This window comes from Hyperoodon ampullatus, assembly GCF_949752795.1.
Source record: "Hyperoodon ampullatus genome assembly, chromosome: 2".
In the NCBI taxonomy this organism is placed as follows: domain Eukaryota; kingdom Metazoa; phylum Chordata; class Mammalia; order Artiodactyla; family Ziphiidae; genus Hyperoodon; species Hyperoodon ampullatus.
This window is the reverse complement of record NC_136915.1, coordinates 25,278,165-25,304,828: the sequence shown is the minus strand read 5'-3', so window position 1 is coordinate 25,304,828 and position 26,664 is coordinate 25,278,165. Positions and strand designations below refer to the sequence as shown.

Sequence of the window (26,664 nt, the reverse complement as noted above, 5' to 3'; positions counted from 1 at the left end):
GGGTAGAGTGAAGAGAACACCAGCTCCGAGGGGACAGCTTCTAGAACCAGTCAAGCCTTAGTTCAAATCCCCACTCCTCCACGGGCTAACTGTGTAACCTCGGACACATCACTTCCCCTCTCTGTGCCCCAGTTTTTTCATTTGTAAAGTAGGGATAATAATAGTATCTCCCTCAAAGGGTTGAGGAGAGGATTAAAGGAGTGGTTAGAGGATTAAAGGTGAGGACCCAGGACCATGCTTAGAACATGTAGGAAATACTAGACAATAGCTGTTTTTGCAGCCGGACAGACCTGGGTTTGAATCCTGCCACCAGCACTGACTACTGTGTGATTTGGCTGAATGCCTTGGCTTCTCTGGACCTCTGTGTCTGTATCTGGAAATGGGATTGCTAACAGTCCTTGCCTCCAAGGGTGGTGGTGAGCATCCTCTTAGCAAGGCATGGGTGAAACTGCTTAAACCCCAGGCCTGGCAAATGGTAGGTACCGACGGTGTAAGGGAAGCCCCTCCTGGGAGTGGCAGGGGCCTGCTGCCGTGCTCGGAGGAAAGCTGGGGCCCTTCCCAGCTGCCCCGCCCCAGTTGTGACGCCCTTACCCCTGCCTGTCTGAGGGGCAGGAAGGAAGTGAGGAGGGCGCCCGCAGCTTTCCCTTTTCTGCCCTGTTTCAGGCTCCTGGCTCCTTCCCTGTCAGTGCCTCGGAGGAGGGGAGGCAACGCCATGGCCCCCCGCGCGGCCGCCATCCGCCAGACCTGCTGCTGCTTCAACGTTCGCATCGCCACCACTGCCCTGGCCATCTACCATGTGGTGAGTGTGCAGGCGGCCCGGGACACTGTGTGTGCGTGTGTGCGTGTGAGGGCGGCCTCGATCTATGGAGACCCCTCGAACGGGAGGACCGTTGCTCACCTTCTTCTCTTGGAACCCTGGACAAGTTCCTTCTCTGCTCCGGGCCTTGGGCTCCCTCTCTGTCCAAAGCGGGGGAGGGGACCCTGCAGCAGTGGCAGGAGTGGGAGGCGGGGTCCTTTTTCTGAGCAAACGTACCTCACATTCTCTCCGAGGCTCAGTTTCTGCCTCTGTGAAATGGGACCTTTAGCAGCCACAAGTTCATGCAGGTACAAATGGAGCAGCAGATGTGAAAGTGCTTTGGAAGCCAGGAATCTTGAGAGAAATGTGAGCTGGGATCATTGTCAGGAAATGGGGTCAGGTCACAGGCATGGGGCCTGGGCCACTGGAGGGGATGAGAAGTGCGAATCTCCCCTTTGTGCTTCCAGAGGGGAGGGAGGGGGCTGTGTCCTCTTAGCTTACATACGAGCAGGGTGCCTGGACTGGCCTGAGTGCCTGTGGGCCCAGCCGAGGAGGAACGGGCCCAGAGTTTCCCCTTTGGAGGCTGGTGTGCACAGCCGGGTACGGAGTCTTGTCTCTTATTAACTCAGAGTGACTCTGGGTGAGTCACAGCCCCTGGGGCCAGAGGCTCCCCCTCTGTCTTGGTGGCTGAAGGTTGGGGTCTCTGTTCTGCCCTGTCCAGAACTATCCCCCCAGCCCACAGCTCCAAGCCACACCCAGCTCCCCCAGACCCAGGGGCCTTCTTCCCAGGGTGACTCAGGGCCTGTGGTTAACAGTTCTTTATTGAGCCTGGAAGGGCTTCCTCAAAATTAGCCTAAATCTGGCACACTGTGGTGGGCTGCTGTAAACTGCTCAGACCTGGCTGCATCTGCTTCCTGCTGCGCGCAGAGCAGGCAGGGCTGTTGGCAAGAGCCCAGCCTTCGGAGGGCTGGTGCTCTTCAGTGTTTGGTGCACAGCCTCCGGATCCAGACTCCTGTGTGCAAATCCTGGCCTCATCACTTCCTAGCTGTGCAGCCTCAGGCCACTTACTTAACCTCTCTGAATATCCGTTTCCTAGTCTAAAAAATGGACATGAGGATAATAATACTTCTCTGATAGGGTTGTTCTCAGGATCAAGGGAGTAAATATCTACAAGGCACAGAGCAGTGCTTGACAGGTATTTGAGTGCTTTTTTATTAGCAGTGCCTCAGACACGGAGCCTGCTGCCAGCACACCTGTAAGTCAAGCAGTGAGATCCCAGAACACTGATTTTGGGCGGGGCTCAGATGTTGCTCTGCCTAGCTTCTACCAACGCAAGAGTGCTCCTGAGAGGAGTGAATGGCACTTGACTGTCCCCAGACCAAGTCCTTAGGGCCTCTTCAAGCTCTGAGATTGTGCAACATTCTTGGAAACACAGTGTAGTAAGCAGGGGTGTCCCCGTGGGAAGCAGGCCCCTGGGTCCCTACCCCTGCTCTGCCACTAACTGGCTATGTGACCTTGGACAAGCTGCTCCCTTGGGCCTCAGTTTTTCCTTTATAAGATGATGGACAAGAGGGTATGGACCAGCTCAGAGGTCTCAAACTCCAATGCCTCCAGGGGCCAGGCAGCTCCTGTAAATGAGCGTAGTGGGGCAGATGGACCTTGCAGTGACCTGGGGAGCCTGTTCTGGGTCTATTCTGGCGGCCGCTCTCTGTTTCCGCTGATTGTTGCCATGGAGGAATGTGGGCCCCAGCAGCCGCTCTTTTGACATTTGGAGAAACAGGAAACAGAAGCTTTTATGTCACAATTTCTGCTGTTTCCATGTTGATGACTGATTTGAGGGAAAAAAGAAATCCCTGTGCAGACCAAGTCAAATCCATTTGCAGGCTGCTGGGCCCTGAGTCTGCCCTGCAAACCCTGGGCTTTGTGACTCTTGCGGTTTCTTTTTGATCATGCCGTCCAAGGTCCTCACCTCTACACAGTTAAGTGACATCAGTTCCTGCCCAAAGAGCTGGAGAATGTGTGGGCAAGTGATCAAGGAAGGCTTCTTGGAGGAGGTGTCACTGGCAGAGGTGTAGAGTTTGGTTGTGGGGAGTATGGATGGGGGAGGGATAGGTGTGCAAAGGTGTGGAGGCTGAGGACAGTGGCTTGTGCAGGGGACCCTACGTAGACTAACCTGGAGGCTTTAGGTTGGGGAGCAGGAGGTGGGAGCGATTTGGAGTGACAGGCTGGAGGCTGGGCCTTCACTATAGGGCACTGCTGATATTTGGGACTGGAGAATTCTTTGTTGTGGGGACTGAATAGTACATTGTAAGATGTTTAGCAGCATCCCTGGCCTTTATCTACAAGATGTCAGTAGCACACCGCCAGCTGTGATAACCCAAAATATCTACAGATATTGCAACTGTCTCCTGGGGGTGAAATCACTCCCAGTTGAGAACCACTGTCTTTAACGTGGGTAATGGGGAGCCATGGGATGTTCTAGACCCAAAGGCAGGAGAACAGAAGAAAAGTCTGGAAGCCGGGTGGTCTTCTCTGGGCTGGGGTCCTCGATGGATTCTGGTGGAGGATCGTCCTCCTGCTCCCTCTGTAAGAGGCCTCTGCTCCTTCCCAGAAAGGGCAGGGCCTGGGGGCTTTCTCTGTGGCCTGGCAGTTGGGTGGCAGGTGTGCTGTCAGGGCCTCGAACATCTGGATGGAAAAAGAGAAGCTGCCATCCAGATGTGTTGATCACCCAGATTGGTCATCGTCTGGAGCCAGTCATGGGCGACGGCCCTGCACACGGAGAGCTATTCGTGGACTGGACCCCTCTGGGGAGGGTTAAATCGGGCTCTTGGCATCCTGAGACAATGCCCCACTTTACTGAGTCATCGGGGCGTTATTACTGGAGGACCTCCGTGTCCAATGGCTGGAGGACCTTCCTCAGCATTTCACTGGGTTTGTGTAGAGGATTCCCTGGCTCGTGAACGTTTTCTGACTCCAACTTGCACACATAGAGGAGTCAGAGAACTTTTGTAAATTGGCCTCTTTGGTTCTGGTTTGTCTGGCAACCCAAAGCATGTCTGTCCCAAGTTAATGGCAGGAGATAGGGACCCAGAAGACCCTTTTGCCTAGAAATATCTCCCTCCCTAACCTCTCCTCTCCAAGGTGTCTGGAATTCCGTTAGAAATTTGGTCTGATAAAAAGCTTAAACCTGTGGCGATTTCAACCCTGTAGCAACAGGATACACCAAAACAAGGCCAGGAGGAAATGAGACTGATGCTGGCCATGGCTTGTCTCTGGGCTGTAGGTTGTGGAAGCTCTAATTTTTTGCTACTTTTCTGTATTCTCTGTATTTGGTACAATGAACATGTATTACTTTTTAAAATAAACGTTTTATTTGAGAACACTTTTGGATTTACAGAAAAATTGTATAGTACAGAGTTCCTGTATACCCCACCTCTGGGTTCCGTGATTGTTAACATCTTATATTAATATAGCACATTTGTCACAATTGATGAGTCAATATTGATATACTATTATTATTATTATTTTTTTTTTGTGGTAGGTGGGCCTCTCACTGTTGTGGCCTCTCCCGTTGTGGAGCACAGGCTCCGGACGTGCAGGCTCAGCGGCCATGGTGCGCAGGCTCAGTGGCCATGTCTCACGGGCCCAGCCGCTCCGCGGCATGTGGGATCTTCCCGGACCGGGGCATGAACCCGTGTCCCCTGCATCGGCAGGCGGACTCTCAACCACTGCGCCACCAGGGAAGCCCGATATACTATTATTAACTACCGTCCATACTTTATACAGATTTCTTCAGCTTTTCCCTAATGTCCTTTTTCTCTTCCAGGATCCCACGTTATATATAGTCATGACGCCTCCTTAGATTTCTCTTGGCTGTGATAGTTTTTCAGATTTTCCTTGTTTTTGATGACCTTGACAGTTTTGAAGAGTACTAGTCACGTGTTCTGTCAAATATTCATCAAATGGGACTTGTCTGGTGCTTTTCTCATGGTTAGACTTGGGCAATGTGTTTCAGGAGGAAGACCACAGAGGTAAAGTGCCCTTCTCCGCACTTCATATCAAGAGTGTATACTTCCACATGTCTTATCACTGTTGGTGTTGACCTTGATCACCTGGCTGAGGTCGAATTTGTCAGGTTTCTCTACTGTGAAGTGACTTTCTCTACCAGTGCTCTGGGGTCTGACCACTCGACTTACAGTTGTGCTGGCAACAGGCTCCGTGTCTGAGGCACTGCTAATAGTAAAGCACTTAGGGCTTCACTGGTGGTGCAGTGGTTGAGAGTCCGCCTGCCGATGCAGGGGACACGGGTTTGTGCCCTGGTCCGGGAGGATCCCACATGCTGCAGAGCGGCTGGGCCCGTGAGCCATGGCCGCTGAGCCTGCGCGTCCGGAGCCTGTGCTCCGCAACGAGAGAGGCCACAACAGTGAGAGGCCCAGGTACTGCAAAAAAAGAAAAAAAAAAAAAGCACGTAACCTCCATTATTTAAAGGAGCCTCTCAAACATGTCTTTCTTTTCTGTGCTCAGCCCCAGGCCAGCACATGGGCCTGACTCATTCCTGGCCTCTGCCCCCTAGGGATTCCAACCCGCCAAGGAAAAACTGTGATAATGGCGTTGATGGATGACAGTGCTGGCTCTTATGGGGGCACAGATGAGAGGCCTTAGCCCAGCCCTGGGGTGGACGCTGGGGATTCAGCAAGGGCTTTTGGGAGGAGGCTGGAGTGATAAGGATGAGCAGGACTTCGCTTGGGAATGTTGGGGGAAAAAGGGCATATGCTTGTGGAGGGAGCAGAGAGCATAGGCGGGGAGGTAGGAAAGGCCAGGTGATGCTCTGGAAGCACGGAGAAGCTCATAGAGCTGGGGTCGAGGGTGGGATGGTCGCGAGGTGTGGTGGGGGAGGCTACAGAGGTCAGCAGGGATAAGACTGGACCAAATGCCTGGCTTCTTTCAGGCTTCATGGTAGAAGGATGGATCTCTGTTTGACCCAGTTCTCTCATTTCACAGATGAGTGAACAGAGGCCCAGGAGCGTCCTTGACTTGCTCCAGGTCACACAGGGAGGTGGGGGAAGGTCTTGCTCCAGGCCTCAGCTACCAGCACCCAGGTGTGTGGGATGAGCCAGCGAGTGATCAAATGAATTCTTTACCTGGCCCACGGCCCAGGGGTGGTCTGTCTGTCTCTCTGAGAGACCCTTCTGTCACCCAGTCTTCATTTCTTCTTTATGGTCCAGCTCATGGGAAGCCTCCTCCTCCAGGAAGCCCTCCTGCTTGTCCTCCTCAGAATTCCAGTAGCTCTTCTCTCTCTGCTCCACTTTGGGATGGAAAAGATCACAGACCTGTCTCTATCACTCACTCATGATATGACTTTGAGCAGGCAGGTGCCTTTGCTGTCTGAGCCTCAATTTTCTCTTCTGTTAAATGGGGCCAGTGGTCCCTGTCTCAGGGTGACTGTTTTGAGGTATTGAGCTGATGTGACCCCACTGGAGAGGAGGGCTGGCAGGCAAGTGCCCAGTGTGGGCTGTGGGACGTGACCAGAGGCCACTCCCCTTTCAAGAGATCATCTGTTTGGGGCCTAAAAATAGGTCCCAACTGTTAGGTCGTCTGTTAGAACCTCTGCCTTCACGCCTGACGCCTCCATGCGGGGTAGAGTGGGAGCCGTGGCCCCTCCCCAATGCCCTGGCCAAGGGGCCCTTGTGGGAACTCAGTTGTGCTCCCCATCTCTGGGGTGTGCACTCTGCCTTCTAGCTTATAAAGTGTTGGAGCCATCGAGAGGACCACTGGACCCCCTGGGCCAATGCGGGGTGACACGCAGGGCCTTCTGGGGGCAAAGTTGGTCTCTTCCTGCACCAGGCCTGGTGGGCCGAGTGATGGTGGCCAGTCATCTGTGTGAGGTGGGCTAGGACAGGCCAGACCCCAGATAAGACCCGCCTTATCCCCTCCCCACTTCCTGGTTCTCAGGCCCAAGGGAAGGGAAGGGAAGGGAAATAAGGGGCTTCTGGGAATGGGGGGTAGAGAATGGTGGTTCCAGAAATCGGGCATCACCTTGGTCAGAGGGACCCACTGCTGTCAGAGGGCCATAGCTGGGAGAGGCACCAACCTGGGGGAGGGTCCAGGGGCTGGTGCAGGGGCTGGGGCCCCAATCAGACCCGGCCCCGTGGCTGGAAGGCAGAGCCTGGGTGGGCCGAGGTTCTTGGTCACCACCCTAGTCCAGAGCCTCCCAGGAAGTGAGGCTTTTATTTTGAGCCCAGGGCAGTGGTCCGGAACCAGGACTTCGCTCTGAGCTCGCTATGAGGCCTGCATTGGTCTCCCAGGGGACCTGCACCCCACCGGGGGAAGGGGAGGGCGCACAGAACCTCTAATGAGGCAGGAAGCTGAGCAGGGAGCTGTACAGAGTGAGGCACTGGCTCCCGCCTTCCACCCCTCAGCCCTGCTGCAGGCCCAGCGTGTCCCTCCCCCTCCTCGAGCCTCAGTTTCCTCCCCTGTCAACTGGGGGCCAATAACTATGATCTGCAAGGTCAGAGACTCAAAGGAAACCAGGTGGGAGACACACCTAGCACCCAGCGAGTGCCCCACACATTGTAGCTACCCCTGGAGCCCCCATTTGACAGAAGAGGACACGGAGGCTCGGACAGGCCAAGCGACTTTGCAGCCCGGGGTCGATTAAGAACAAGAGCCCGGGTGTCCTGCTCGGGGCCCAGGCTCCGCCGCTGCTGCTCCAGACCGCGGTGGGGGAGGGGCAGGCTTCTTGGCAGCAGTGGGGTGGGGTTCAACCGTAATATCCGGGGAGCCTCGTTCTTAGAAACACGGAGCCCGCATGCAAAGATGCAGTCTCAATGGCACCTGCAAAACGGGGGGGAAAATGGGAATGATAATTGAGGTTGCCTCCTAAGGCTGAGGCGGGGACGAATGAATGAGAGTGGGTGTCAGTGTTCAGAGGACCTGGCCTCTCCTAAATGCTCCAGTAATAGTAACATTTACTGTCACGTGGGGACCTTTGCCCTGAAGGTAAATAAGGAATTGATGTTTTATGGGGATTGTTTGGGGGGGGTACAGGGTACTTCTCTAGATACTCAAGAAGTGGAGGAGGATGGGGGTGTGGACCAAGCCTGGAGCCTGACTCTGAGCTCCCAAATGGGTGCCCATAAAGGATGACCACCACCCCCACTACCAAGAATGGCAGAAGCCACTGGGATTCACTGGGCCAGAAATTTTGCCCCTAGTGCCCGCTCCTTCAGGGGAAGGCTTGCCATCCTGTCTTCTTTCATGGGGGCAGGTCTGAAAGGTCAAAGGGCAGAGAGCAGAGGACGGGCCTTGCTGGGCTGTCACACGCAGGGCACAGGCAAGGCAGAGGGCTCAGAGGATGACACACTGGCTTTCCTGGACGTGGTGCCAGAGCGAGCTGCTCCCGTCCTGGCACTTCCCACCCTGCAGGGTGATGAATCTTGGCACGCGCCATCTGAACTGTGTTCTCTGCCAGCTCCCGGCCTTTGTACAAGCTGTCCCCTCCGCCCGGGGTGCTCTTTCTCCCACCCCTGCTGACCCCAAAGTCACATCCCTGTAAAACCACATGTCCCCGTAGCATCTCCTGCATCCCTCCACTGGCCCAGCCACCCAGTAGCTACCATTTCCTGGGGGCCTCCTCTGTGCCTGGCACATGGTAAGCCCAAGTCACAGTTCCCCAAGAGAAGCTTCTTGCAGTTTCCTAAACGCGTCTCACTCTCTTTTGCTTTCGCTCCTGCTGTTTCCTCTGCCTGGAGCACCCTTTCCACTGCCCTTTGGGAGAAATCTTCTTTTAAGACTCACTGCCTCTCAGAAACCTTCCTGGAGCCCCAACTCCTGGACCCCGAGCTCCCAGCGTTTTCCCCCCATCCCAGGGCAGCTCCCACCCCCACCTGCTGGGGTCCTGGGGGTCATGTCTGCCCTGGAGGCCCGGAGGCTCATCCAGGGCTTGGCCCAGCCTGATCCATCTTTGTAATCCCCAGGGTGTGACCCGGTGGCAACCAATCTCGATTTTATTTGACTTTTGCAAACCTTTTATTGATGCATAATTTATATAAGTGCACGTCTTGATGACCTTTTTCAAAGTGAACAGCCAGGTAACCTCTACCCAGATTGAGAAATAGGATGGGACCAGCCCCCAAGGGCCCCTGGTGTCCCCACCTCATCACTACGCGGCCCCCACTGACTTCTTCCAACACACATAGTTCTAGAAGTATCCAGGGATGAGATTACACAACATGGGCTCTTTCTTTCTCTCCACATTGCATTTGTGACCTTCCTCCGTGTGGCCGTGTGTATCCAGCTCATTTCCCCCTTGCTGTATAGTATTTCACTGCATGAATATATCACAATGTATTTGGCCTGTTGTACTGGGGGAGGACATTGGGGTTGTTTCCAGGGTGGGCTATTACAATGGCCACAGGGACCTGTGGCTTGGAGTCCACACCAAATGCTTCTGCTGGTCACTCGATCTTTCTGAATCATCATCTTTGGTAGCATACATATGTCACCTCATGTGCTCCTTCCTCACTACAGCTTTTCTAGTGGGTGGAGCCTTCTTTCTGTTCTACAGATGAGGAAACTGAGGCACAGAGGAGTAAAGGGGCCAGGCGGGGTTGGGGGTGGACAATTAATAGTAGGAGGGGCCGGGGATGGGAGGGAGGACAGCAGAGCCGCAGCCTCCAGAGGAGCCAGGCTCCCAGGGAGGTGAAGGCAGCCCGGCTGGGGCAGCAGCTGAGCCTTGGCTTTGCGGGGGAGGGAGCGCATCATGATGTTTATCTGGGCCAGCTGGGGAGGTGGCTGGGGAGACAGTGCTGCAGGGGCGGGGGAATGATCCCCACGCAGTCGCCCCCGATAAGCTGTGACAGGAAGTGTGGGGTGGGGTTGGGGCAGGGGAGCTTCCTCCTGACACTGACACATCTGGTTCTTTGCTCCCATCCTCTCGCCAGACAGCCCCAGGGGACCCCCAGGGAAAACAGGGTGGGTGGGTGAGGAAGAGGGGACTGAGCTTCAGGGTGGGGGCAATGATGATGATGAGGAAGAGGAGGAGGAGGACAGTGATAATAATAATAGCTTGAGTGTGCAGGAGCCCTTGAGTTCTTAGGCCGCCAGAGCCGGAGGATGTAGGGTCAGGGTGGAGCAGCCCTGGAAGGGGAGAGGGGTAGGAAGGGCTGTGCACTTGGGACCGGTTTCCCATTGTGCAAACGGCGTCATCTCTCTTGGGGAGGGTTGAGGACAAGCCCAGCCCAGACTCCTTGTGCCGCTTCGGCCGAGGCACCCACAGTCCCCCTTCTCCTTGGATGTAAGTGGGTAAACAGTCCTGAACTCACAGACTTGTGAGGAGAAGTGGAGTTAACAGACAGGAAAGTGTCCACGCACCGGCTGGCACATAGTAGATGCTCACTGAGCGTTGGGGGTCCCTGTAAATTTTACCCCCCAGAAGCTCAGAGGATGGGTTTCTGCCTGCCTGCTTATGAGAGGGTGGGTCCTAAGCCCCCCAGGAGGTCCGAGAGGGTGGGCCCATGTTCTTGGACCGGGAACTGGTGTTTGATCCCCAGAGCCAGGGGATCTGGTGTCACCACCATCATAACATGCTATCACCTCTGCCATCAATAGCAGCAGCAACAGCATGGCCTTACGGCCATTGCAGTTAATTACCACTTCCCAGCAGCCCTGTGGTTACCTCTATCACCATCACCCCTGCAGCATCCACCGCCACCTCTATTATCACTGCCCAGAGGAGCATAACTGTCACCAGCATGCCAAATGCAGCCACAGGACAGCCAGTCCCGCCTCCCAGCACCATCACCATGGGCAGTCCCGCCTGACCCTCACCTCTATTCCATTCAGCGGCAGCATCTCCACGGTTATGGCCACGGCCATGTTCAGTAGTGCTCCCATCCCGCCACCCTCCCTGATTCTTCCTCTCCTCCTACAACTGCTGTCCCCTTTATTTCAGCTCAGGCTGTTGGTTGCTTCTCAGAGCCACCAGGAAAACAAGTAGAAATTCTCCTGGCCTCCCAGCCACTTCCTCCATTGCTCAGCTTAGGGAAGTTGTGTTTGTAATTGAGAAAGAAGAGACGGGGAGGGGATGAAAATGAGAACTGAAACCAGGGAGAAGCCGAGGGAAGAGGTGAGAAAGGGGAATGGAGGGTGGAGGTGGCAGTGGGTGTGCTGAGAGTGGCCAGGACTGATTCGGTCATGCAGCCCGAGCCCTGGTGTGGCGTCAGGAGGACTGAGGCTGATTCTGACTCTGCAACACGCTCGCTGTGTGGCCTTGGGCGGGCTACTGCCTCTCTCTGGGCTTCACTTTCCCACCAGTGACATCCCCTCTTTCAGGGAAGAGGCCTTCCCTGCCTCTTCCCTGCCTCCGAGTTTCGCTGGGTCTGTACTGCTGGCTCTGGGCCTTTACACACCATGATCACTCTGCCTGGAATGCTTTTCTCTCCTCTCTGTTGGAAAACTCTGACTTATCCTTCAAAGCCATGGTCAAGCTTTTCCTGTTTGTGAAACCCTCCCTGAGCCTTCCAAACAGCTGTGATCACTCCCTCTTCAGGGACTCTGAGCCCCCTGCATGTCCCGTGTCGTGATTCTAAACACACTGGTCCCCTGTTGGGCTCCCCTGGGGACTGTGACACCTGCAGGTCAGGGTCAGTGGTTTTCCCAGACAGGGCCTGGAGACAGTATGTGCTCAGAGAGTGTTTACTGGATGAATAAACGAGGGAGCAAGTGTATATCTGCCCAACAGTGTGCACTGATGGAGCACTTGCTGTATGCCAGGCTTGGTGCTGGCACGTCATTTGACCTGATAGGAACCCTATGAGGCAGGTCCAGTTCTTATCCCCATTTCCCAGATGAGGAGACTGAGGATCATAGAGGTTAGTGGCTTGCTCAAGGCCACAGAGCTGGGGTTGGGGCCCTGGCCACTTGATTCCAGCATCCTGGCTCTTAACCACGTGATCCCACCATGTGGAATTAAGGTACAGTGAGTGAGAAGATGCTATTATGGAGGAAAAGTTGGGTTAGTGAATGCCGTCTGCCTGAGCATTGTGGGAGGAGAGAAACCCCGTTCTTGTCGCAGGAGGGCATGAGTCATGGCCCAGGCAGGTCCCCAGAGCTCAGGGAGAGGGCAGCTCTGTGTCCAGGTGGAAACCAGGGGCGTGAGGGGAAGGGGAGGGCCAGGTGGCCTGGGAAATCTGGACTCTTGGGGTTTCCTGGCCTCTCCCAGCTTATGCTATAGGTAAGCCAGGCACTTTCTGGACTTACAAACAGCTCTTGGTTGGGGACTTGGGTGGAGCAGTGAGGGCTTTCTGATGAGCGGGGTGCAGCTCTGGGGTGGGAGACCCTGGACAGCCTAGGTGTGACGTGCTGCGGTTGGCAGGAGTTCAATCATTCCAGTGTGAATAGGGGTGACTCTCCACGTTGACTGGAGGAGGTAAACTGAGGCCAGGGAGGAGCCAGGACCTGGCCAGGGTTACACAGCCATGAGGCAATGGGAGCGGCCTCAAGTTCCAGCTACTGTCCTCTGAGCTGCAGGTGTCCAAGGATGGGGGTCAGCTGCCAGGGGAGAGTGGGCAGATGGTTGGTGAGACCAGGGCTGGGCCCCAGAGCAACCACTCAGCCTTGAGTGAGTGGAGCCTGGACCCTGGGAACCCAGGCAACAGGGTTCACATCCCAGCCAGGCCATGTGACACAGGGCATGTGAATTTTCCTTGCTGAGCCTCCATTCCTCGTCTATACCATGTGGAAAATGTTGCCTCTCCTGCAGGGTTTTGGGAGATGATGCGAGTCTGTGTGTACAGGTCCAAGCACACAGTAGGTGCACAAGAAAGGTCAATTCCTCTCCACCCCATCTCCTAGGGAGCTGAGACGCCTATCCTTCTCCTGGATCAGGGACTGGTGTCTTCCATTGAAGGTTAGGGGCCAGGAGAGGGTCTGAGTCAGACTCTGAGGTTGCCCTGCTCTGTGACCTGGGGCTAGTTCCTGCTTTCGGTGAGCCTCAGTGTTCTCGTCTGGCAAATGGGGACAGAATTATCTCCCTCTCTCTACAGGATGGTTGAGAAGGTGAAATGTGGTAAAGGATGAGGCTGGTTTTAAACATAGGTGGTTTTTACGAAAGTAGAAATGCTTCTGGTGTCTGCTGCTGCTTCTTGCACAAGCTGTGGGAGGTGGAGGAGACGGCAGAGGGAAGAGGAGGTGGGTGCCCTGCTGACTCTGCTGGGCACCCACATGGGAGTGGGCGAGGAGGGCAGGCCTCAGGCAGAGCCAGGAGGCCGGGAGATGCTGGGAGGACAGTGGAGGGGGGAAAAGAATCAGATCCAGGGCCCACTGGCCTGGGTTTGAATCGCGGCCCTACAGATGATCAGCTGGGAGGCTTTGGACAAATTACTGGACCTTTCTGAGCCTCGCTTTCCTCACCTGTGATATGGGGGTGGGAGCATTAAGAACAGTCCCTTGACTGGGTTTGGGAGTATCACTGGGATGGTGTGGGTGGCAAACCTGGCATGGAGTCAGGCTGTACAAATGTCCCTCCTCTTCCCTCCCCTTCCTGGGGTCCCAGGATATTCAGGAGGCGTGGTTGGAGAGGGGCAGCTGGGACGCTAATGGCAGGATTGCAGACATGGTGGCAGGGCTGTGGGAAATGTTTGGGGCAGAATTGAGGATCTGGGGAGTGGTTGGTGGGTTAGCACTGGTCTCCAAATTGGAGTGATACCCAAGGTGACCACTGGGGCCTCAGAAGGACAATATTAGAATTTCTAAATTTGTCAGTCATGTTCTTTATTCATTTCTGGATTTTTTTGGTATGTGTGTTTTATGATATTCATTATAAACCAAGACAGTAGCACGTGCATATAATTTGGAAATCAAGAAATAGAGAGTAGTGTGTGCAAAAGGTTTTGTTGACATAGGCACATGATCAAAATATCTGAGCCCTCTGGGGTCGGGGCTAGCAGGGCTCTGAGGTGACTTGGGGAGTGGGGTGTGTGGGAAGGCATCAGGACAGCACTGGGACACTGGGACTCCAGTCTCCACTTTGTCCCCAACTTGCTGTGTGTCCTTGGGCAAGCCACCTAACCTCTCTGAGCTTAGAAAACAAGCAGAAGGAACTTATAAAGTAAGTGGGCAGAGGCTCTTTCCAGTGATTGGACATTGGGGTTGTCTGATTCTGAGCTTCTATCTAGATCTCAGACAATCCTGGACTCTTGGGATTTCAAAAGCCTTCTTGTGCCACGGCTGATGAATGCTAGTGCCCTTCTAAGCCCAGCTGCGGCGACTCATGTGTGCTCTGCTGGCACACCCCAGGTAGCCCAAGAGCTCCCATTCTTTCAGGGTGCCCTCTTCTGTCCTGGACTGAACCATCATCTGCCTCCTTTTCTCTCTCCCTCATTACAGGGGAAACTGGGAGAAGAGGGGCTGGAGCTCCAGGCTTTAGGGGATGAGGAAGCCGCATTTCTCTCTCCGAGCTGTTTCCTGTGGGTACCAGCCACAGCCCCCGCCATGTCTGCTTTCCGCTCTGAGCTGTTTTCCACTCTCCTGGTGAAACAAAGCCTTTCTGATTCACCCCACACCACATAGAGGGGGCAGCTAGAGCAAGCTCACTGTCAGCCCCCTGACACTCTCCTCATGGTACTGCTAGACTGCCCCACGTAAGCGCACACCAGCCAAAAGCAGATTATACTTGCTGAGCACCCGCTGCCAGCCTCCAAGCTCAGTGCTTTGCAAATACAATGCAATTTGTTCCTTATTAAATCCAGTGATTGCCAGTTTCCAGATGAGGGAATTCAGAGAGGTAAAGTGACTTGCCCAAGGTCACATAATGACCTGGATCCAAATCTATCTCTGACTGACTCTGGAGTCCAGCTCCTCATCAGTCTTCTCTGCTGTCCCTTTCTGCCCCTGAACAGGATGTAATATGGTAGGAAGACAAATTGAAACCTATGTCTGAGCTAAAAAACCCCACACAATCAGCTAGGGGGAAACAGATGGTGGGTGTCTAGTTGCTTGTCAGCTGAGCGTCAGTTACTAGTGGAGGGCCGCCTAGAAAGCCAGTGTAAACTTAGGCCATATTAATAGAGGTAGGACATCCACTACAAGGGAGGAGACATCTTGTTGGCAGTGTGGGCAGATGGCATCTGGAGAAGTGTGTGTGTATGGTGGGGGGAAAGCCTTGCTGTAAGGACATGGACACAGAGAAGGTTGTGAGTTCCTCGTGGTTGGAAGCATTTAAGTAGAGGCTGCATGGCACAGTATTCTTGCATTAGAAGATGGAGGGCAGGGGTAAGGTGACCTCCAAGGTTCTTTCAAACTGCAGTTTTGTGGCTGGACTTCAGTTATTGCCAGGGCCATGGCAACACTCATGCCCATCAGGTTTGCCTCTTCTCTGTCATTCTTAGCAAGGGTCCCCTGAAGGAATAGGGTTGATTCGTTCATGCATCCATCCCTCCGTCCATCCTTCTGTTCATTCATCTACCACAGCTAGAGCAGCGAACAAGAGAGACACAGTCCTTCCCTACCTAGAGACACAGTCCTTCCCTACCTAGAGACACAGTCCTTCCCTACCTAGAACCTATAGTCTAGAGGGAATAATAACGATAATAATAGCACAGATTGAGCGCTTACTATTTGTCAGGTACTCTAAGTGAATTATCCCATCTGGCCCCACTACAACCTTATGAGACAGGTATTATTATTATCCCCATGTTGCATATGGGGATTGAGGGGCCATGGGGGCTGGGATTCACAGGTCAGATGCTCCCAGGCCTGTGTGGATGATCCCAAGAACTTGAAGTTCTGTGATGCTCAGATGCTGTGACTAAGACCCCATGATGCTCAGAGTTTTCATTATAAAAGAGAGTGCAGAGCAGGGGCCCAGTCACTGGTGAGAGCCCTCAGTCTCCCCCACTTCCTCAAGCCTGACCTTCAGGAGTCACAGTTATCGTGTGCTCTCCTGGGATGTTCTCATTTACTCCTCCCATCTGCCTCCTTAGGTAGCTGTCGGTATTATTCTCATTGTACAGATGGGGAAACTGAGGCACAGAGAGGTCAAGTAACTTGCCCAGGCTCACACAGCTAGGAAGGGGAAGAAGGAGGACCGACGAGCTTGAGCTGTCTGTCTGTACAGGCCACGCTTTACCTGGGGTGCCCCACTGACCCGCGTTCCATCTCCTCCAGCACCCCTCCTCACAGGCCCTGGCTGCACGCCGTCGGGGTGGGAGGGGTTGGTGGCGGAGCTGTGCAGGCCCCGGCTCACTAATGCTCTGTTCTGCCCCCAGATCATGAGCGTATTGCTGTTCATTGAGCACTCAGTGGAGGTGGCCCACGGCAAGGCCTCCTGCAGGTTCTCGAAGACAGGCTACCTCAGGATCGGTAGGTCCAGGGGAAGCCGATGTGGGGTGGGGTGGCAGGGCCATGGGCACCGGCTAGGGGTGGAGTTGAGACTCTGCCACTTGTCCTTTTTGACGTCTGCAAATGGAGAAATTCCACTTGTTCACACCGAAGTCTCCAGGTGTGAGAGCAGATAAGATGGCGCTTTGCAAACCTAATCAGCTTAGAACGGTGACAGCGGGGCTCTCCCGCTCAATAGCAGCCTGTCACCCAGAATAAAATCGAAACTCCTCACGGGGGCTCCAGCCCCTGCTCTCTCTGGCCGCATTCCCACGCCTCGTAGCTCCATCCACGCTCCCCCTCGCTCCCCATGCTCCAGCTGCGCTGACCCCACCAAGCTGGGCTGTGTCTCGGGGTCCCTATCTGGACTCCTGGTCACTCGGCCCACAGGCCACCTCCTCAGAGGCCTTCCCCCACCTCATCCCAGTTAAAGCAGACCCCAGGCCTCCTTCCCATCCTGCACCCTCTGTTATACTGTCCTGTGTTACCTGAACTGTTCTGTGTGCCCCTCAAGACTGAGAACTGCAGGAGGGTAGGGCCTGGGCTTTCTGGTTCACTGGCATAGTGCCCACACCAGTGGTTCCCAAAGTGTGGTCCTTGGAACCCCAGGTGTGGGTTCCTGGGGGCACTTCCGGGCCCCTCACTGCTCTCTTTGCCTCTCAGCGGAATTGATCTCCAGCTTCCTGCTCATCACCATGCTTTTTAACATCAGCCTGAGCCTGCTGATCGGCGTGGTCAAGGTGAGTGCCTGGTCGGGGAGGGGAAGGGGGCCCAGGATCTGCGGGCTGGCAAGGAGGCCTAGCTGCCCTCCTGGCTCCGCCCTATTCACACCCACTATGTGGGCAGCACTGGATGCTGAGAGGTGGGAGGTGGGTATTTGGAGGAGATCCAAACTGCACCCTCGAGAGCTTCACTGACGTTTTGGAAACCCCCTTTTCCACACCAGGTCCCTCAGGTTGGAGGCCTTGGTTCCCTGTGAAAATACACCCTCTATGCACGAGGGTGTGCACAGCCGGCTGTGGGCACTGCTGATCATCGACACTTTGGCTGAACTAGCTGGCAGCCCACATCCTTTTGAACTGCAAATGGTGGCAGGGAATTTGGTAGAGAAAAAAGGAAGGGTCATTCTGAGGCCTAGGTAGAGGGGAGAAAGCAGTGGGTTTTGAAATCAGTGAGAGGAGAAGAGGCGGGGGTGTAGATGCGTCCAGCTCAGTGCCATCCAGCTAGCGGTTGAGAGAGAGAGGCGGGCTGCGACTCAGCCTCCTGCAGAGAGGAACCTGTCTGTCCCTTGGCCCCCAGCAGGGCAGGAAGCCAGGCCCCTGCCACATAACCATGAGACCAGACCTCGGAAAGAGAATACTTCCTGGACAGACAGTGGTGGACTGGCCCTCCCAGGGCCAGCAGGATGGGGTGGTGACTTGGGGCTAGTTTGGAATGTCTCCACCTTGCCTGAAATGCCAGTGTTCACTCCCTAGCTAACGCTACTCTCTCGGGAGCCCTACACCGCAGGGAGTCATTTCACCTTGGTTCCCGGTGGTCCATGCAGAAACACAAAATGGATCAGGTCATCCCTGAAGCCTCTGAGCTTCAGTCTGGGCTGTTTCAGCTGCCTCCTGAGTGATTTTAGACAACCACGTGAGAAACCACGAAACCACCTTTTCTGTGATTTTTGTCCCCAACTGTGGGTTCCTACACATTTACACTGGTCATAGTGGTCACTTGCTTTCAGTTGAAGGAGAGGGACTTCAGCCTCAGCCTCCCAGGGTCTCTTACTATGACTGAACATCCCCGGGGGTGGCCTACACAGAGGCAAGACCTACTGTTAAAGCAGCACAAGACATTTCCCCCCTCCGGGCCTTGGCTCAGACCAGCCCTTCTGCCACCAATACCCTCCCCTTCCCTCCTGCTTCTTTCCAGCTCTAGCCCTGGTGCCCCCACTTCCAGGAAGTCTTCTCTGTTTCCCTTCTCATTTGTCAAATGGACACAAAGTCTTTCGCCACTGGGTTCTTAAGAGCAAGTTGAGGCAGACCCTGGTCCTGGAGCCCCCAGGTGCTTATCTCTGTAGATGGGAACTATCCCCGGTGCCTCCTGGGACGCCGAGACTGCTCATCCTCAGGGCCTGGGCCTTACCTTCTCCCCATGCCCAGAGCCTCCCTCAGAGGAAGGCATGTGGATCCCCATGAGGTGACCTCAGCCAAGCCCCGCAGGTGATTCAGGAGAGCACCAAGTTCCCCGGGACGGAAGGGAACTGTGGGCCAGGGGGCCTGTGGAGCCATCAGGCTGCATGGAAGAGCCTTGTGCAAGGGACCCCTGACCATGCTGGGCCTGCCTTTCAGAACCGGGAGAAGTACCTGCTGCCTTTCCTGTCCCTGCAAATCATGGACTTCCTCCTGTGCCTGCTCACCCTGCTGGGCTCTTACATCGAGCTGCCTGCCTACAAGTTCGTCTCCCGGAGCAGCAGCTGGGTGGTGAGTGTGTCCCATGTCCCACAGCCGGCCAGCGGGGGAGGTGCAGGAGCCCAGGCCAGTGAGCGTGGGAGCCCCCAGGGCCCTTTCTAGTCGGTGAGCTTGAGCAAGTCCCTGAGCTCCTCCAAGTCACCCCACACTTCTTTTTTTTTAAAAAAGAAATTAATTAATGTATTTATTTTTGGCTGCGTTGGGTCTTCGTTGCTGTGCGCGGGCTTTCCCTAGTTGCGGCGAAGGGGGGTTGCTCTTCATTGTGTTGCGCAGGCTTCTCATTGCGGTGGCTTCTCTTGTGGAACATCAGCTCTAGGCATGCAGGCTTCAGTAGTTGTGGCACGTGGGCTCTAGAGCACAGGCTCAGTAGTTGTGGCTCTCGGGCTTAGCTGCTCCGCGGCATGTGGGATCTTCCCGGCCCAGGGCTCAAACCTGTGCCCCTGCATTGGCGGATGGATTCTTAACCACTGCACCACCAGGGAAGTCCCTCACCCCACATTTCTTCCTGTAAAATGTGTCTTGAGATCATGTGTCATCAATATGTCTTATGAGCATTACATGAGGAAAGCATGCACAGGGTGCTCAGCATGTGGTAAGAATGGAAAAATGCCAACCACGTGTGAATTTACACCATAGGGACGGGGACATGCCCCGTTTCCCTCCCCAGCCCCTCTTTTGTCCCTCCTTTGTAACCACGTTGAAGAAAGGAAGGTAAGGATGGTGAGCATCCTTGGTGGGAATGCCCGCGACACCTGGTGCCAATCACAGACGCAGTTCCCCAAAGTTGCTTTTCACACTTCCCCTAACTCTGGTCCTTGAAGAGGCCGAGAAGCTACATTATAGAAGGCCCTGGGCTGGGAGTCAGGAGACCCTGGTTCTAGTCCTGGGTTTGCACCAGCCCATGGTGTGAACGTCTGAAAAATGGACCTCCATTTCTTTCTGGGTACCATGGACCAGAGAGTCGTCAATGTCTCTGGCTGACAGTCTCTCAAGCTGAGAGGCCACTGTGTGCCCCATGGTACCCAGGCCTCTGGGTTGGGGCTGACTTGCTGGTCTGTCTTCTTCCTCCAAAGGGCCCCTCCAAGGTCCCACTGATGACCCTGCAGCTCTTGGATTTCTGCCTGAGCATCCTGACTCTCTGCAGCTCCTACATGGAAGTGCCCACCTATCTCAACTTCAAGTCCATGAACCACATGGTGAGTCTGGGCTGAGGTCTGCTCCTATCACTGGCTCTGTGGCCTTAAGCAAGTTGCTTTCCCTCTCTGTGCCTCAGTGCTTAGGCTGGGTTCTCTAAAAGTGGAGCTTGGAGAGGGATTCTTGTGCGAGTGATTTCCTGAAGGACAGCTCTCAGGAAGAAACTTGAAAGGAATGAGGGAAGCAAGTTAGACAAAAGGAAGAAACCAGGCAGACATGTGGCTTTAGAAGTAGCACTGCTGGATCCCAGAGGGTGCCCTGGAGTATGAACTGTAGCGCAGAAATGGTATTAGTGTTTTCATTGCTGTCTAACAAATGATCCCCAAACATAGTGATTTAAAACAATAAACAGTTGTTACCTCACATAATTTCTGAGGATCAGGAATTTGGGAGTGGCTTAGCTGGGTTGTTCAGACTCAGGGTCTCTCTTGAGGTTGCACCTAAGATGGGGATGGGGCTGTGGACGCCAAGGGCTTGACTAGGTCTGAAGGATCCACTCCCAAGCTGGCTTACTGGCGTGGCTGTGGGATCTTTGGCTTGGTTCCCCACCGTGTGCGCCTTTGATAAGGCTGCTTGAGCATCCTCATGTCATGGCTTCCGGTTTCCCCTTGGTGGGTATCCGAGAGAGAGCAAGGAGGAAATGGCCCTGTGGTCTTGGAGGTCACACTCACCTCTGCGACATCCTATTATTTGTGAGAAGTGAGACTTTAGGTCTAACCCACACTCGAGGGAGGAGTGTCAGAGGATGTGTGCACATGTTTGCAAATGCCACAGCAGTTGTCCCACCAGAGCAGGAACCTTCCATCAACCAATCCTGCTTGTGAGGTGCCCCTAGGGGACGAGGCATACCTCCCAGGTATTTCAGGATTAGGTGGTTCCGTCAACCAAGACTATCCTCCAGAGAAGGACACGGGTGTGGCCCACCACCGGCTGGGGGATGGGGCACCAGCCAGATAAGGGTCACTTGGACAGGCATCAGCTGCATCTGTCTCCCTGGGTTTGTCCACCTGTCAGATGAGGCTGATGGTAGGTGGTACTGGCCTCCTAGGGCCCTTGAAGGGTTGGGCCAAGATAATGGCTGTGGCACAGCATGTTCCTGTGTGCTTGGAGAGCTGGCTTTTATTCCTCGATGTGTCGGTACTGTTAGTGTTCCTTATGGCCAGAGACACTGATGTGGCCCCCAAATCTGTTGCAGAATTACCTCCCCAGCCAGGAAGGTATGGCTCACAACCAGTTCATCAAGATGATGGTCATCTTCTCCATCGCCTTCATCACTGTCCTCATCCTGAAGGTGAGTGGCCCCTGCCCCACGGCTCAGGGAGGGGTGGAGAGGCTGAGCTGCCCTGGGCCCACCGATGCCAGACTGTTAAGAGGCAGGGAAGTGTGTCTTCCACCACTGTCCCCCCTGCTTTTGGCTCCTAACTCTAGCCCTCCCCACACCAGCCCCTGTGCCCACACATGGGCTCCTCGGGGACGCCCCCTTTAGAGCAAGTGGATCTGTGAAGACCCACCTGTGTTCAGGGGTCGGGGACTTAATGTGTGACTCAGAGAGACCTGATCCAGGGGAAGGAGGAGCTATTTTGTCTGGAATTAGATTCAGGAAGTCCTGGGTCTGAATCCCAGCTCTCCCCTCACTAGCTGTGTGGTTGGTTTTCAAGTCACTTCTCTCTGGGTCTTGGGTCTCACCTGTGAAAGGGACACCCTAAGTCTTGCTTTGCCCATGTTAACAGCTTTACGTGATTCAGGCACCAAAGTGTAGATGGGCCCTGAGGTCATATTACTAGAGGTTTGGTGATGAGAAGGATGGAGGGGATTGGTTTTTTTCTTCTCAGGGGTAGTCAGGCTCAGAGGATAGAGTCCTGTTTCAGGTCCCAGTTCTTGGAGACATGGGACAGACAGGAGTGCATTAATAGCAGCACAACAGGACTTCCCTGGTGGCACAGTGGTTAAGAATCCACCTGCCAATGCAGGGGACACGGGTTCGATACCTGGTCCGGGAAGGTCCCACATGCCGCGGAGCAACTAAGCCCGTGTGCCACAACCACTGAGCCTGCGCTCTAGAGCCCGTGAGCCACAACTCCTGAGCCCACGTGCCACAGCTACTGAAGCCCACGTGCCTAGAGCCTGCGCTCCGCAACAAGAGAAGCCACCACAATGAGAAGCCCGCGCACTGCAATGAAGAGTAGCCCCCTCTCGACGTAACTAGAGAAAAGCCCGTGTGCAGCAATGAAGACCCAATGCAGCCAAAAATAAATAAATTTATATTAAAAAAAAAAAAAGCAGCACAACAGGAGCGTGAAGAGGCAAGAAAACGCTGCCGTCTTCGGGAGTCAAGGAAACCAGGGCAGTTCAGCTTGGGAAAGAAATGACTCAAGGGGGACCTGATCGCAGCCTCCAAGTACCCAAAGGACTCTCATGGGGATTCTAGAGGCCACAATGGGGCCCTGTGGCCGGAAGCCACAGGGAGGCTGATGTCGACTCAAGAAAAGGAAGGGCTTTTAAAAGTGTTCTTTTCTGATTGTGAAAGTAACATATGATCCCTGTAGAAATTTAGAAACTACAGATGAGCAGAAAGAAGACGATCAGCCCACCAACCACCGCCACTCGGAGGGCAGCACCTCTGATATCTGGGTGCATTTCCGCCCCCTCTTTTTATGTGGGTGGTGTAGCCAGACATCACTGCCTCCTTACATCCCAGGCCCTGAGCAGTCTCTGCTCTCACCCAGTGCCAAGCTGAAACAACTTCGCTCCTTTTAACCTTTCCTCAAAGGACTGACCTAGCACAAGCGCATTAGTGATGCACAGTGAGAACATTCCTGAAGGCTTGGGGGGACCAACGTGGAGGTTTACGTCATATACCCTGCTAGAGAGAAACTGCCCAAACCCCACCCCACACCTCCGTCCCTCCCCACCCCACACCTCCGTCCCTCCCCACCACACACCTCCGTCCATCCCCACCCCACACCTCCGTCCCTCCCCACCCCACACCTCCGTCCCTCCCCACCATCTCCTGTTCTTTATCTTCATCCAGTGGGAGTTCTCTCTGTACCCCGACTCCCGACCCTGCCTCACTGGCTACTCTTCACTTACTTGTTTTGCCCTGGCCCTTCGTACTTCATTCTTTCATAATTCATTTTATTTATTTCTGCTCCTTTTAAGTCCCCATCATGGGGCTGCATAAAACAAGGGACCTTCTCGATGCCAAGACCTGCTCTCCTTCCTTTGGGGGCAGAGCGAGACTGATTGGCTATTGTTCCTTGAACACACCCCTGGGGACTTCACTCCCCACCCTGGAACGCTTCTCCCCAATTCTTACATCAATTGCTAAGAGAAAGCCGTTGCTCACATTATCTGACAGATATATACATCCATACATATGATTTTTCTGCATTTATAAACATGGGATACTACTGCATACACTGTTGGATAATCTGCTTTAAAAAAACAACATATCGGGCTTCCGTGGTGGCACAGTGGTTGAGAGTCCGCCTGCCGATGCAGGGGACGTGGGTTCGTGCCCTGGTCCGGGAAGATCCCACATGCCACGGAGCGGCTGGGCCCGTGAGCCATGGCCGCTGAGCCTGCGCCTCCGGAGCCTGTGCTCCACAACGGGAGAGGCCACAACAGTGAGAGGCCCGCGTACCGCAAAAAAACAAAAACAAAAACACAACATATCGTAAGCAGTTTTGAAGACAAACTTTCCCACTGTCAGCTCTGTCCCAGGATGGGCGGGGCCACCTCAGGAGATGGTAAGCTTCAGAGTCCTCAGGGACAGAGAAGCAGGATTTGCAGGATTATTGCCAGGGAGGCTGGAGGGTGGTGCAGAAGCCTCTAAAAAGCTCCTTTGTGTGATGAGTCTGTGGGGCAGTGAAAGGGAAACACCTGGAACACCTGAGATGGGCAGGTGAGGCCCCGTCCAACCAGAAGAGGGCTCTGACCTTTCAGGGTAAGCTGGGGATCTCCAGGAAGCACCCAGCATCTGTCCTAGGCCTGCTGGGGTGGTGAGAAGAAGGGTCACAAAGCACAGCCTGACCTGGGCCTTTTTTCCAGGTCTACATGTTCAAGTGCGTGTGGAGATGCTACAGATTCATGAAGTACATGAACTCGGCCGAGGAGAGGAGCAGCTCCAAGATGCTGCAGAAGGTGAGCCTGCTGGGTGGGTGGGTGGGTGGGCGGGGCTGTCAAGTCCTAGCTCTGCCACTCACTGTATCATTTAGAGCAGGTCTCTCTGCCTTGCTAGGCCTCAGTTTCTCCACTCGTAAGATGAGGGTTGGACCAGAAGAAATGGGAAGATCTCTTTCCACTCTGATTGTCTAGGATTCTATTCATTCATTCATGCATCAAACATTTTCTGCTTCTTACTCTTTCCTGGACTCATATCCAACCCTTCGGATTCAGAGAATACTAAGATGCCACCCTGTCCTGGAGGAGAGTATAGTCTAGAGTGAATCTAGACACAGAGATCCAATTACAACTCGGTGTGAAGCACAGGGGCAATGGGAGCACAGAGGAGGCACCTGGCTTCACCTGGGGTGTCAGGGAAGGCTTCCTGGAGGAGGTAACACTTGACCAAGTCTTAGACTGTCAGCGGGTACAAGTTAGCTGGGAAAGGGGAAGGGGCCTTCCAGGCAGAGGGATTAAGTGCACTTAGAAGCAGCTGATTGGAAAAATGATGGGAAAAGTGCAGCTGGTTTAAATTACTGGAGGCTCACTTTCCTCAACTGTAAAATGAGGATTGTATTAGTCAAGAATTTTTTGGGTTGCAAGTGTCAGAAACCCAACTCTCCCTCACTTATGTAAAAAATAAAATGAATTTATTAGCTTATAGAACTTGAAAGTCCAGTGTAGGTCTGGCTCAGGCATGGCTGAGGCCTGATGTCCAGACATGATCTTATTTTCAGGATGAAAGGCAGCCCTTTCCTCATGGTAGCAAAATAGTTGCTGAAATCCCTAGGCTGTCATCCCACCCTCTCAGCAACCCCAGCAGTAAGAAAGACATCCCAGAAGCAAGTCTGATTGGTCCAGCTTGGGTTACAAGCCTATCGCCAAACCAGTGACGATTGACAGGGGGATGAGATTCTACTCTGAGTGACCACCCCATGAGACGTGAGGTCTCATGTCCATTCCACCAGATCAGAGGGCTGATCAATTCTTCTGAAAGCACATGGACTGAGAATGTTTTCCCAGGGAAAACAGTGTGCTGTTATCAAAACTAGGGGGCTTAATGCGGAACAGGCAGAGGCAAGTCTGTCCATTACAGGAACAGAAACCGCACCTATCCTGTGCATGCCATGCCTAGCACATAGTAAGTACCCAAGGCATGCTAGTCATCATCATCATCAACATCATTTTGCCAGGGGTGGGGGCTGGAGCCCCTTAACCCCAGGTTGGGGTAGTGGTCCCATCTGGTCAATTCTCAGCCCTCATCTCTCTGTTTCTCCCAGGTGGTCCTGCCATCCTATGAGGAAGCCGTGTCTCTGCCATACAAGATTCCGGAGGGGGGCCCAGCACCACCCCCATACTCAGAGGCGTGACATTCACCAGGCCCCAGCCCTGGTGCTGGGAGGGGCGGAGCTACCTCGCAATCTGCTTCTTTGCTTAGGTGGCCCCTGTGGCCTGGGTGAACCACCTGGCTGACTTCAGGACAATCCGCTTGTGTCCCGCTCGCTGGCCTGCTTTTCCTGCGGGGCCTGGGAGATGCTCACAACTGGGTCAACCCCTTTAGGCTGAATGATTGGGTCTCAAAAATTCAGTCCAACAGCACTCAGCTTCTTTTGATCAGCTCTGACATTGGTTTAAACGATTGGTCTTTCTAAAGTCAGTGAGTTTGGTTAAATAACTCTCAACTTGACCAGTTTACCAAGTGGCTGACAAATCACAAACACGCTTGTCATTTCAGTGAAAACAATGTGGTCAAATAAAAGAGTCCATTGTGTCAGTTTGCAAATAGTTGTCAATTCACAGAGCAATTTAGTCAAGTAATCATCAGTTAGTCCTCCCCACCAAATACATACATCCATTTTCTTCCAATAGTTCCTTAAACAATTATTAAGTCAGCCAACCCTCAGTTAATTTAGAATAGTGATAAAATCCAATAATAAAAAAATCAAATTAGCCCCCCAAACCATTCAATTCAATCTAGTCCAATAACCGGCTGCCCCCTGCGGTCAATTCAGTACTTGTGCGTCCTGAATAATTGTTAATTCAAACGAAAATTCAGTCAGACAGTTGCCAAACTGTCATTCAAGGGCTAGTCCCAGGAAATAACTGTTGTTTCAATCATCAGTCTCTACAAACGCACAATAGTTTTGCTAAAGAGTTGTCATCCTCAACAACCAGTCACACGCAGCCAGTCTGGTCACATGGCAGTGGGTCCTGGGAAACGGGTCTCCTCATCCGTGGTCATTTCTAGTAATGAGCTGTCAGGCTGTCCCACAGCCCATCCGTTGCCAGATAGGTTGTAGGCCACCCAGTTCTGCCCGACGCTTGTGGTCAAGCAGAAATTCAGAGCTGAAATCAGGCAAACCCATTTGTTGGACTAAATCCACAGGTTAGTTCAGTCAAAACAGGCAAACCCTTTGTGGGCACAGTCCCCGCCCGGGGGGTTCATGTTGGTGGGGCCATAGGGAAGGTTTTGGTCCCTGCACCCCCTCTTTTGCCTGCTTCCGTGGGGGTTGGGATTCCCGAGGTCGCTGACCCAAAGGCGGAGATAAGGCCACAGAGGCGGGTTCTCTGGGGTCTGCAAGGGGAGGTGCAGAGGGAGAGGGCTGTGCAAGGGGTTCCCCACCACACCACTGTGTCATTGCTTTGTGTGACGGGGAAGAAGTTTCAATAAAGCAG

At 53.9% G+C, this 26,664-nt stretch overlaps 1 protein-coding gene across 2 annotated transcripts; it reads left to right on the top strand.

The window, feature by feature from the left end:
* Positions 1 to 712: 712 nt before the first annotated feature.
* LAPTM5 (lysosomal protein transmembrane 5) lies at positions 713 to 25,705 on the top strand (the record flags this gene model as incomplete). 2 transcript variants are annotated; one of them, XM_079698690.1, is made up of 8 exons in its annotated part: positions 713 to 799; positions 16,063 to 16,156; positions 16,838 to 16,914; positions 18,511 to 18,636; positions 19,704 to 19,826; positions 21,020 to 21,115; positions 23,875 to 23,967; positions 25,269 to 25,705. In XM_079698690.1, 8 exons carry the CDS (start codon positions 713 to 715, stop codon positions 25,356 to 25,358), a joined length of 786 nt encoding a protein of 261 aa, XP_079554816.1. In that variant the 3' UTR covers positions 25,359 to 25,705. The 2 variants fall into 2 exon arrangements, with proteins under 2 accessions (XP_079554816.1, XP_079554815.1); XM_079698689.1 differs by having other exon boundaries at positions 18,511 to 18,639.
* Positions 25,706 to 26,664: the final 959 nt, after the last annotated feature.